The 13,455-nt window shown below is 46.4% G+C and overlaps 1 protein-coding gene across 1 annotated transcript in view; it reads left to right on the top strand.

The window, feature by feature from the left end:
* Positions 1-3,109: 3,109 nt before the first annotated feature.
* The window catches only part of T265_11424 (hypothetical protein), a gene marked incomplete at both ends in the record, with an annotated part of 44,035 nt that continues 33,689 nt past the window's right edge, over positions 3,110-13,455 (top strand). The window contains 3 exons of the mRNA XM_009178076.1: positions 3,110-3,672; positions 6,036-6,635; positions 7,892-8,234. Coding sequence (XP_009176340.1) covers positions 6,036-6,635; positions 7,892-8,234 — 943 coding nt within the window. The remainder of the gene's footprint in view (positions 3,673-6,035; positions 6,636-7,891; positions 8,235-13,455) is intronic.

Below are 13,455 nucleotides of genomic sequence, written 5' to 3'. Positions count from 1 at the left end.
ATTTTTTTTCTTGCTCAACAGTCCTAATGATCTCCTTCGCTGCTTACCAGCAAAACATTTTCCCCTGATAGTTTCACTGAAAAGTGGCTTCCGAGGATCAGTGGAACGAATCAAGCGGAACAACCTGCGGATGTTTCTAGCAGTTTCCTCACCCTAAACCCCTCCGGTGTTTCGTGTCGATCAAGATTCCTGGTCTGCACAGCCAACTTCGCCTGGTAATGGATGATGCATCGGGTTGAGTTGTGGTTCTAACCAGGAGGAATTTGCCGCCAAGCCTCCAGCATAGCTACGGTTCAATCAGACACTTAATGTTTGGCTAGAGTTGGTTGGGTCGTACCACAGTAATTCCTGACTTGGATATCTGTTCCTAGTAGTCGTTAATATCCGAAATCGGGCCATCCATCGGCCTTTCAAGGATCCATCTCTGAGGAGTTCTTTATGTTTCCGGGTCCACTAGCATCTCAATGGCTAAGCGAGACATCGTTGGACATGGCCTTGGATATTATCAGGGCACCCACATTTAGTCAGGAGAACAATTAGGGTCCCCAACCAAAACCGTTAGCTCAAAGACCTGATCGCAAGACAGCAGATGGGTTCCGTCACACTAATACAGTAGTACAAATTTTTAAGGAACAGGTCGACTTGTCTGTTCCAACTCCCAGCATGTAGGACCAGGAGACCGCGTTCATCGGACCTCGGTGAATTGACCATCGAGTATCAAAATGGAATCTTTCAATAACTCACTGAGCTACAGAGGCACACAGACCACCATACTAAGATTAGGTCGTCTCTGTAGGGGAACATCTACCCGTGCAAACTACTCTCAATAAACTATGGGAGGTCGTCCTACGTATCGGCATGCGTTTTTATTTCAGCGTCAGCCGTGGAACATGTACCTGTTGTAGGGTAGTTGCCACAGCTTCGGTCGTGGACAATCCTGAGAAGACAAACTAATGTCGTCAATACTGAATCAATGGGTAGCAGCAGCTCTAACCACAGCAATCTCGCCTCTGTAGCGCACCGCAGCACTTTAAACGCTGCTCTTGACAGATAAGCCGTGTCAGGCCTGCGCCACAAGTGCTGCAAGTTGACAAGAGTTGTCCTGGCCTTCCTTATGAGGATGGTAAAATCATCTTTGACTGACCTGTCGAGATGGACAAAGCTACCCAGGTGGATACTACTTCAGTCGTCCCATTCGCAAGCACAAGAGCTTGATCTTATCAAACCTTATAGCAGCACTGCAATTTGCATACCAAACATGAGGCGGAAGTTTCTCATCCAATCCTTGCACTTCTTTTGGGTGAGATACCCGGCCTATCAAAAGGCATCACGCGTCCATGGAGGTTGGCGTACAACCTTTAAGGAGATCAATAGAGTATGGGGACATCTTTGCCCCATGGATACTGTTGTAGCGTCCGTCGATCAACGGAGTCACAGACAGTTCCCTTCGGTACAATCTCAGATGTGGTTATTTCTGTGCTTCTTGAATATTTAAGCACTTTATTCTTGGTTGCGCGTGCAATGCGCAGCTACCTACCCCTCCCCCCAAATCATCGGTGAACGAAACTGCGGCAGCTACAACCAGTGTACGACGAGTACGCGGTTCTTACAGCTGACAATGATGATGATGATGGTGATGCTTCTAAAGACCCAGGGTTCTACACTACTCCCTTTTTCTGGTCTTTACTAAGATTTTGTTTCCTTATGGTTAGGACTTTAAAACGCCGGTGCTGTTATCAGTGATGACAGTGAAGACGATGCTGATATACTCACTGTCCGGAGGGATATAACATTCGCACCAAAGAATGAACGATCGTTTCATGATCCAATCTTTATTAGGCGAACACTGACGCTATACGGTCTGAGTTAAAATCGATATCCTTCTTGGAAGTGGACCTTAGAGCTCCACATGAGCTGACTATATATGCTTGTTTTACCCGTCGGTCAGAACCTTTTTCCCTGCCAAGCGCTGATTTTTTCAGGGAAATTTGTGTAGACTTCTCGCCAGTAAATTGATGTGTTCCAGAAGGGTCAACAAGGGAAACCTGCCATAGGCAGCTAATAGCTGTGGTCAATCTGACTCCATGGTCGTTTACCAGCTAACAACGGTACCCGTCACGCCCAAACCTGCCAAATCGCACCTCTGACGGGCTTGGACTCCCGTTTGTGCGCTGAGATCTGCTGCACGGGAAAGCGATTACTCCCCCTATACAGCGTATTTCTCGCAGGACCAGAGCTAGTGTTTGTAAATACAAACTGTAAACAACGAGCGCTGATATTTAGACTTGTTCAGGTCCCCATCGTGATACATTGACAGTGGTTAACGCGAACCCAATAGAGTGAAGAATCCTTAGCTCGGGAACTGAGAACTAACGCAGCAGCTTCGGACTTGCCTGAAGTTTGTAATCGATATCTATGATAGTCGGTTGTCATCTGTAGTTGTCATCTATATACCGAAGATGCCAGAAGCTCTATCACTGTGTTCATATCCCATATTCGGTTCCCGAGTGGTTAGAGCGCGAATTTACTGACCGGAAGTTCCGTGGTTCGAACCCAACCTCTGCCTATTGACTTCCTCTGTCTAGGCTTGGGCGACCTGGCAGTATCCCAGCCCTCATGCATCCTTCGGGTGGTATGGCAGCTAAGCACCAAGAGGGTGCTACAGCTGAACCCTTTTTCCCATATCGAAGTGTCAAGCGGATGCTGATGGTTATCCTAACTTTAAAGCACTGACCGGTTGTAGCGTCCAAAATTGCTAGGAAAACTGGCTGCATTCGGAAACCATACTCGCCTTTTTACAGTAGCTTTACTGTTGTCTACAAAACCCCCGTTATTGTTTGTATGTCAGAGCATGATAAGTTTCATCAGCTTCGTTTCTTCGATGATTCAGGCTGCCTCATCACTCTTAGTGTTCGACTCACTAGCAGTGTTTTTGCTGGTATGTTTTCCTTTCCACACATTACTAGCTGCCTTAGGTCACTGGCTAGTCTCGACTAGCAATAAGTTTACCTAACGCACGTCGTTTCAGCATTATTTGAGGGAATCCGTGGGCATGATTCTTGAACTGGCCGTTTGTAATAATTACTTCAATGCAATTTTCTTCTTTTAGCTCTGATACACGCAATGAACGCGTAATCTGGAGCAGTCCGTCACTGGTCCAAATGAGATTGACTATCTCAACGTCCACAATGAATGACCCAACCGCCATACCTCATGGACTCGAACGTAGCCATCGTTACTTTTGCTACGTCTGTGGCACTTTATTACCACATAAACTGGAAGCCACCGATTCACTTATCTGCCGTAAATGTCATACTCCCACATTCATGCGTTGGTTTAATGGTATGGAAGTGAGCTTCACAAACGAACTCCGTTGCCGTGATTGGTCATCCTTACAAACCACCGACTCCGACTACTTCAAACCAATGTTGAAACGAGCGAAAAAAATCCTCAAGTCCGAACTCACGCTTAAACAAGCTCTGGAATCTCAGTACGCTGACGAGCCATCTCAAGATGGACCTTCTATCCGCAAAGAATGTGCTTACTGTGGCAATGACCGAATGACCTATGTGACTTTACAGACCCGATCGGCCGACGAAGGGCAGACTGTGATTTATACCTGTACACAGTGTGCGAAAAAAGAAGTGGAAAATACATAGAGTGTATTTATAAGTATGTGTTTTGGATTTTGTTTAGGTATTACGGTCACAAACTCTGTCACATGACACACTGAACCCGCATTGTGTCGTTTTTGCTGAGCTCGAACCACGTCATTCAAGCATCTGCGTGTGATTTGTTTACGCCATCGCATCAACTACGGTTTTTCTTTTGAAATATTATTTTACAGGTGTTTAGCTAGCGCACTGCTACACACGATCGGTTTGGTAATATCAAGTGCATGAGCATTGAAAGCGTCAACCTACTGAAGGCCATTAGGTTATACGCACTAAACGGACCTGGGAATCAAAGTGGTATTGTCATTCCTGATTGGTTGTATCCCATTTCTAAGGGTTGGTTGTCCCGTTTTATGGTACTGAGGCGTCAATATGTTCAAGCCAATTAACAGCCATAATCAGCTAGGGACGATGCATGAGTAAATTCGAACATAGCTAACGCGTTTGTTAAGTGGGCATTTCAAGGTGTAAAAGGTATGACAGACCGAAGGGTCATGAAATCTCAATGAAATCGTTTACAGTTTTTGTGGACTGTAAACACGGGACCATCATGGAACAGTACGCTGGATCTTCCACCGTGATTTTATCGCTAAGACACTCGGTGGAAATAAATCAAGGAATGAACTCAACTGTTGGTAAATGGATTTTTAGTTAACGGAATCGTTAACCTGTAACGCCCTTTTTGTGACTAGCCTCCTTGCCACACGAAGGAAGCACGAGGGTCGAGATACTGCCACGTTGCCCAAGTGGTTAGAGCGCGAATTTACTGACCGGAGGTCCGTGGTTCGAACCCAACCTCTGCCTCTCGACTTCCCATGTCTAGGCTTGGGCAAGCCGGCAGTATCCCAGCCCTCGTACTTCCTTTGGGTGGCATGGCAGCTAGGCACCGAAAGGGTGCTACAGCTGAGCGATTTATTTTTTTACCACACAGTAGCCATCGGAATGTTGGGGATAGGGCTCGAACCACGAACTTCCGGGCATTAAGTTCACAGCTTAGTCACTGAGCTGTCTCTAGTTCAACAGCATGAACTGATACATACAGGGCATCCCGATACAGCTATCCGTAGACTAATGCTGGGTATTTCGAATGTTCCGCCCCCACGTTTGGCGAGGATAGGCCTATGACAAGAGACGCTTACCGTTTTGTATTTGAGACAACCTTAGTGGTATACAGCATATTGGCTGTTTCCACTGAGACTGCCACTAGCAACTGTGGATGGTGCGCGTTCGCATCCCTTTCGCTATCAGCGCATACGTGTTATTCATGCTCACTGAACCCAGAGCGAAACACGTAATGTAATGAAGAGCTTCTTTGTAGTGTGGGAAACGCTTTGCGGTTCAAATGGTTTCAGGAATCAGCTGTACGAACCATGAGGTCTAGGACTGCTCCAAGGGCGATGTGCGACCGCGCAATGCTTCGACTACTTTGGTGTTTCAGCCTTGTCCCATGCGCGCGCTTGCTACTCATTAGCAAGAAAGCTCACTGGTTGAGGTGCGTGCTTACCGATCGGAAGATCCGTGGTTCGAACCCAACCTCATCATCTCGACTGCTTCCAACCCGGCGATAGTTCAGCCCTCTTACTTCGGGCAGCATGGCAGTCATACATCGAAAGAGTATTACAGCTGCGCGATTATTTTTTATTTGTTTACCCTCAAGAAAGGCAGTGAAGCATCAGTGCCAACACTGATGTTGCTGTCATTGATGATGATGATGAAGAAAGGAACACGCGTGTGCAGACGTTCTGGAGATAATATCCGATCTATCTATATCGTCCGGCTGTATAAATTCCCAATCTTTTGTTTGACCTACTAGGTCGATCAAGTATGCAGCCGTGGAGCCCTCAATACATCCCTAGCACGTGCCTGGAGATTCGATGCCCACCCTGAAAATATAGCTAATGAGGAGTTTATATACCGCGGACCCAGTAGGAAGCAACTGGAGGGACCTAGAGGCGTCGCGAAGTGATATCAGAGTTTCCAACCCCGTATATTACTCTTATTTCCGGCTTCCGCCTGACAGGTGCAACAACCGATGGGATTTCTGCTCTTGTGTAGACTCCAGTAGTCTTATTCGTCTAATATGCCCCCGGTGTCTGTCAAGGGCATCACACAATATTGGAAATGCAAGCAGGTTAGCATCAGACATCCATTTCATAGGATATTGTTGTCGTCGCGTTGCGGTTAGTGGCGATAGTTTCCCTTGCCATCCAACGGCAGTTACTGATGGAAACCGAGTTGATTCTGGTATGATGATGTTCGTGGAGCACTTTTGACGAGTCTATCACTGCGGGTTCTACCTTTCTCGGTGGTCTGCCGTATGAATAGTGAATCAGTCCATATTTTCTCCTCTGTCCATCTTAGATGAAGCCAATCAATTGCCCTGCTCTAGTCCGGGCCTTCTCCCGCACGCTCACTATCCCCGGAAGTTCGCCAACACAAGTACCATCCGCATTCACGTTCGCAGTTCTAGCCGATCCGCAACTCGGCTTGTTAGAGTACTACGTGGAGAAGCGTCCGTTGCCCCACCACTGGGACCGGGAATTACAAAAGTTGAATAAATCGATCGCCCTCCTGAATCGACTGTCTCCAAAGCCCACGTTTGTTGTTGCTTGCGGGGACTTGGTGAATGCCGTCGTTGGTGATCCATACCGTGAACCACAAACAGCTGATCTTTTGAATGCGTTCAGCAACCTGGATCCTAGCATTGGATTGGTTACTTTGCCTGGCAACCATGATGTTGGAGACTCACCTACCATGGATACCATACAGGAGCATACTGCAATTTGGGGTGATGACTACTATTCATTCAGAGTGAATCACGTCGAATTCCTGGTCTTGAATTCGCAATATTTATGGGACGATTCCAAATGCGAACCTGCTTCGATCAATTTCAAAAAGTGGTTTGATGATCAGTTGGTTCATCTGAAAAATAAACCCGGTGTTGTGCCAATTGTTTTACAGGTCAGTTCTTTTTATCCGAATCTGGCACTTTGTATCAGCTGTGTCCTATGGTCAGTGTTGTTTATTTATCGTGTCCATTACGAGGAGTTGACTTATCGGATGAACTAAACACTTTTCAATATTTCACGAGGAGTATTTCACTGAAAGAGACGATGTACTATAAGCTTACGACAAATACACTCATTTGCATAGCCGTTTGGTTTTGACAGGAGACTCATCTGCAACTCAGCTGAATCTCTCGTTTATTATGTTCTCAAACTGTCCAACAATTTCAGCAACCTTATGAGTAGTGTATCACGTCTATACTATAAGCTTACTTTTAAAAACTACTTTGATGTAAAAGAACCCCATCACTCCCGACTTCCGAAGCAGGGGGTTTACTACATAGCCCCTTCACGGAGAACTTTCCAGAAAGAGATTTACTAGGATAGGCCGTCTTTTTGTGCTAAAGAAACTCGTTAATCTTCACAGTACCTGTTGTTCAGGTCATTTCGTGACTGAATGAAATAATCGCAAACAAAAGCTTAATTTAGTGCAGAAAAGCTTATTCGTGAACATGACGAAGCTGCCTGCTGATGACAGCGTAAACAGCATGTCGTTTCACAGTTCGCCACTAATTATTCCACGAGTCCGGCCTCTTTTTGGTGTTTCTTCTCCGTGTAGCAGTGCCCATTGGTGGCCTAATGTAGGCCCTTATTGCATGGGATCGATTCAATTACTTCCCGGATAGTCAAGCTGCCTTCCTTTAAATGCCACTATTTCTCATCTCCAAAATCGTTCAGCTTAGCACCCTTTCGGTGCCTAACTGTCATGCCACCAGAAGGAAGCATGGGGGCCGGTATACTGCCGGGTTGCTCAAACCTAGACAGAAGTCGAGAGTCAGAGGTCGGGTTCGAACCACGGACCTTCCGGTCAGTAAATTCGCGTTCTAACCACTTGGACCATCTGCATGATACCAAACTGTCCGTCCCTGTTATGAGTCTCTTCCGATAAACCGTCGAAGTTGGTTCTTGACGTTGGAATGAATCAGACTTTGTATTCGTGGTACCAGTAACTCCTAATTCACCTACTTAACTAACAGAAGCGAAACCTTTTCAGGTTTTGCTTACCCGTATATGATCATTTTCTATTCTTTTACCCCCAATGTATCACCTGGTGGGTCGCAGGCCTAGCCAATCTAAACAAAACTCCAAAAAGAAACTGTTTGGTTTCCGATTACTTTACGCAACCCTTCTTTCCCTCTACTATTTGCGCAGCATATCCCATTTTTCGAACGAGAGCCGAATGAACCAGATGACTATTTCAACATTCCCACAAAAAATCGATTCGAATTCATGTCCCGTTTGTATGCAGTCGGTGTCCGCCACGTCTTTGCCGGCCATCTACATCATAATTCCGTTTTGACCTGGCTTCCTCCTGAACCCGTCCCGGTGAATACCACTCAGAAAGCCACGCCCTTGAATATGATTAGCACTTCTTCGGTTTGCGTTCCACTTGGAACGGATCCACCCGGCTTCCGGCTCGCACACGTCGGTGTGGACGGATCTGTTCAACATGCCTATTGGACTTTGGATGAGTTGGAAGCTCTGCTCAATCGAGGTGAACAACCAAAATTCATTTAGATCTTCCATCGTTTGACCCCCTCCCTGATTTGCGTGGCGATTCGTACAATGCTTCGTGATTTAAACTTTTTTAAACTTTCTTCAATATATTATATTTTCTCCTCAGCTTTTTGTTCTGTTGTGGGTCGATTGATTTTTCTATACTGTATGTCCTTTATGCATCTTGCTTCTCGCTTAGTAATATATTGTCGGTTCGTGTGAGGTAATGTATGCACATGGTTCACCGTGGGCCATTTTGGTTTCAGCGGGAAGGTGGGTCGCGTGTTCGTCGTACACAATTTTTCAAACTGCCTTTACTCACAATCTCACGAACGTTCTAACGCCCTTTGGGAGTTTAGCTTCCATGCCACCCAAAGGAAGCACGAGGGCTGGGATAATGCCAGGTTGCCCAAGCCTAAACAGGGAAGTCCAGAGGCATAGGTCGGGACCGAACCACGAACATTCTGGTCAGTAATTTCACGCATTAACCGCTGGGCCAATGACCACCAATTTAACCGTAGGAACTTGGGTTCATTGTTTTTACCTAATCGTTGCGTTGATAAATCATCTTCCAAATTGATGTCAGGTGGTTACGCAGCACTCCCCTTTGAAAAAGCAACCCACGGGATTACTTTTCGCGGCGCGGAATTTTCCACTGCACTCGCCCTCGAAGAAACAAACAAAGGAACAGAAGAAGAGCCCACTTTCGAATTGACCGATAACCTTCCCATCATAGCGAGTGAATTTGCCACTGACCTATATATTAATCAGTTGAACAAACTGCTGATTGGGTCATTTGACCATGTCGTTGTAATTAGTGCTTCCTTTACGTAATTCGTGCCTCATGATTGAGTGTACATGTTCCCTTGCTCTCTTTTTCCAACGTAATTGACCTTCGCTAATGATTGCGCGCTGTGTTTGGATGACAGCAAGAATTCAAGCCCTCCCCACAGCGCTCTGGCAATCAGTCGGCAGCATTATCACGTCGTTCCAGGGATTCCTGCCGCTCTCGACCTGGCTGGTTTAAGGCACAACATGTTTTTTCGAATGTATTTAACTCTCGGTTTACTGTAACCGAGTCTTCAGTATTCCTTATCGGGCTATCAAGTGCTACACAGAAGAGTCATTTTGAGCGTACTTTTGTAGCGGGTTTATGGACATGGTCGCTCGAAACGTTAAGTCAACGGGATGAATTTATAATGAATCGTTTATGGATCGGAAAAAGGTATGCTCCGGTTGTCCATAATATAGTTCATCCAACAGTTGGTCTTTGTTACCTCGGTATTTCTCGCTCCGTCACGAAGATTTCGGGGTGACCTTGTGGATAGTTGTATGGTTGTACTTTAAATAAGTTCCGGTGCCTAGCTGCCATGCAACCCGAAGGAAGCACAAGGGCTGGGCTACTGCCAGGTTGCCCAAGCCTAGACAGGGCAATTCGAGATGCAGAGGTTGGGTTCGAACCCCACACTTTCCGGTCAGTAAATTCGCGCTCTAACCGCTTGGGCCATTTTATTTATTTCGATTTCTCCGATCAAAGGTTGTCCCAGGCCACCGTGATTTTTTGCGTACCATAGTCGACGGAAGGCCAAGTCAATGACTCGCACAGGAGTCGCACAACCGCACCATCGGGATACTGAGTTCGAAATAGCTCAGTAGTCAAGGAGCCAGCTACAGACCTGAAAGTCCCGTAGTTCGAACCCAACCTCTGCACATCATCTGGTCCCGTCAAGGCTTTGGCAACTTGGCAGTATCCCAGCCCTCGTTCCTCCTTCCGTTGGCATGGCAGCTAGGCACCGAAAGGGTGATACGGCTGGACGATAATCTTTTTTAACATCGGGATACTTGTTTTCTTGGCAAGTGGCCATCCATTTACGCTGTCGCAGACAATCACATTTGACCCGCAATGCCATAGTTTAATTTTGACCTAACTCATGAGTGATAGTTTTTTCGCAGCTCAATAGGCCGATGCATGCAAAAAAACAAAACGCACTGTGTCTCTAGCTCCCGTTCCCAAATGTGAAGATGGCAACATTCCAACTAGACAACTACTCTCGTTTGCACACGATTTTGGTTTGGATAGAATATTCTACTGAATCCAGCTGACTCCCTCATTTATGGTGGTCCGGTCGGCTTCAGCAGTGCGACTATGATTATCTCGGTGCATCATGCACAGAGCAGACAGTTCGATGTGATATACAGCCGCAACTTGATTGGCCATCGAGGATGTCTGATCACAATGAAATGATTGATTGATAGCCGTTTTGTCCCGCTGTTGATATTATCATTGGTGCGACCACTGATCGACTTCCACGCGATGTTGATTCTGGTGAACAGAGCGAAACGGCGCAGCTATCCTGGGTGGGTCTGCATGGCAAACTTCACAGGGTACGTAGTCTAGTACAACAAAACGTAGCACTGATGATGCCATTGACCCTTAGTGGGAAAATAAAAGTTTTTCAATAAAGTGACGGTGGTAAACCATGTCACACTCAATTATAGTGAGTAGTGCAATGCATCAGCAAAATTTCAGTAGCGAATGACTCGCGTTCTGCAAAAACATAGTCAGGAGTTCAACTTCCATCCCATTTTGTCAGAAAAGCCCAACGAAAGTGTTGAAAATGCTCACTGTCAACTGAATCTACCTTAGGAAATTTAAAAACCTAGGGGTAATGGTTCATTCTTGCATGAAGGAACTCTGTCAAGGAAACATCTTGGCATGCTTTGAAAATGTTCCAGGTTAGCTCTTGCCCACCTTTCCGTAGAGACTTCATATGGAATAGTACCACGCATTCACGTTCGGTTCAACTATCCCAACCCACACTACTGCGTAATCAGAATTGACAATGCAGGAAAATCCGTTTGAACGTGAAATTCTCATGTGGTGCGGCTAATGGTGTTCCGAAGTCACCCTCACGTGACTCATTTTACTAGCAGTCACGACCGCATTGCCAAACGGCCGCGCGCATCGCACGAGGGCCGAGATATTGTCGAGTTGCCTAAGTTTAGACAGGAACACTCGAGATAGAGAGATTGGGTTCGAACCATGGGCGCTCCGCTAACTAGGTTGGTACCTTAACCACTGAGCTATCTCGAGCTCATATATCTTTAAAGCTCCACGTATCTACGAGTTGACTGCTTATTAAGTTTTAAGCAATATATATATATATAAGAAACGTTCAGCAGTAGCACTTTTCAGGTGCCTAACTGCCACGCTACCCGAAGGTTTCACGAGGGCTGGGATACTGCTTGGTTGCCCAAGCCTAGAGAGGGGAAGTTCATAGGCAGAGGTCGGGTTCGAACCACGAACTTTCTGGCCAGTAAATTCGTGCTCCATAACCACTTGAGCCATCTCGTGTGAGTGCATGTGAGTACATGTTTTTATAGAGGAATTCTCTGATATGAAAGTCACGTAGGCTCAGCGTTTGGTTGTCTGGTCACGTGGCTGCCACAGTCTGTACAGTACAAATTCGGGGTTCTAAATACACATGGTAACGAATCTGACAGTGACTAAAATCTCGTATCTAGGTACTTTAGGAGAACTTGATGCGGCTTTGTAAACAGATTCGAATGCCGTTGCAACCTTGATCTGTATTGTCCCGTAAAGAACAAATGGGCTAAACTGTCATGCTGTTGTTCTTTGAAAAAACTCACTCAGTGTGTTTAGGCATTCCTCTGGATAGCTGCCTCATTGTTCGACACATGTACTGCCCATACACGGACTGAAAAAGTTGTCTAAAGGAGTATCACGTATCAGGAAAGTAACATCAATCTATCTGCTGTGAGAGCGCTATTTCAGTGAGGATGATCTTGTAAGGTTTGGATATAAATATGCCTTCAAGTAGTGGAGGGGTCCAATGGGGACTCCTTGGCGCTCTGTCGATAAAATGCTCCGTTGAACAGGAATCATGCGGTGGGATCTGGTCACGTATGTGGTGCGCAGTCTGTAATGGTGGCACATCAAAAAAGTAAAAAAAATTCGGTACCTAACTGCCGTGCCACCCGAAGGAAGCACGAGAGCTGGGATACTGCCAGGTTACCCAAACCTAGACAGGGGAAGTCGAGAGGCAGAAGTCGGGTTCGAACCACGGACCTTCCGGTCAGTAAATTCGCTCTCTAACCACTTGGGCCATCTCCCCCCAATCAATGAAAGTAACTAACACTTTTTGTTTAAAACTACTACCGATGAAATCAAAAACCATCTCTCACTGTGAGATCGACTCTAGCACTCCACGCGGTCACTTGACAGTGCTGAGATACGGTGAATTCCACATATCCAGAACTGGACGCGGGGACACAGCAACCCTGTGTACTTTAGGGAAACCGTACAGCTGTAGAATGTGCCCTGGTAGGTTTGACGGTCCCAAATAACAAAAGCAAGAAGTGAGTTCAGTGGTTTGCAAAAAAGTAAGCAAACTTTACTTGCCCACGTTCTTGGTGTCAGCAAGCGCGCAAGTCTGTCACTGACCGACAATGCGCAGTATGGAGGTCCGCATTCCGACAGCGAGCGGAATATTGGCTCGTTACGTCGGGTTTCGGCTGTTCCTTCGAGGCCAGTTTCTTGACTGATTGGCGGTGCGATCACACGGAAATCACGCCAGAACATGTCAGGGCAAGCTCAACAGACAGTGCACAAACATGCATGGGTAACCAGATCAGCTGCGCACATTCACACAAACGTCAGTCATTTACTGACCGGTGTCGTATGGGGCAGCCTTTGCGACAGAGTGAATAGCGGGTGCGGATGAGCAAAACAGGTGGTCAAAAGTGCATGGGCGGAGTAGGCAAATGGATGGAAGAGCTGTCACATCAAATTCAATACACGCCTTTGTCCATGTATGCCAGGACAATCTTCCAGGCTGTCGATGAACTTGTTACCGACGATTATGCTTCTCTGATCTTTAATCACTATACTATATGCCGACTAGGTCTGAGTCCAGAGCATCTTCGAAAATCGGCTATCAAACCTATTTATGAAATTAAATATTCACTCTCTCGTCGGTTATCTTTGGTACAAACATCGGAGAGCCTTATCCTAAGGGGAATTAGTTCTAGAGGTGTTTTAGACAAAACAGAACGCATTTTATGGCATCAGTTGCAGTTTGTCGCCTACTGGGGGGGGGGCGAGATGGCTCAAGTGGTTAGAGCGCGAATTTACCGACCGGAAGGTCCGTGGTTCGAACCCGGCATCTGCCTCTCGATTTCCCCTGTCTAGGCTTGGG

The sequence above is a fragment of the Opisthorchis viverrini genome (genome assembly GCF_000715545.1).
Source record: "Opisthorchis viverrini unplaced genomic scaffold opera_v5_520, whole genome shotgun sequence".
Lineage (NCBI taxonomy): Eukaryota > Metazoa > Platyhelminthes > Trematoda > Opisthorchiida > Opisthorchiidae > Opisthorchis > Opisthorchis viverrini.
Note: the sequence above shows the minus strand (reverse complement) of the source record. Positions and strands in the feature narration are given on the sequence as shown.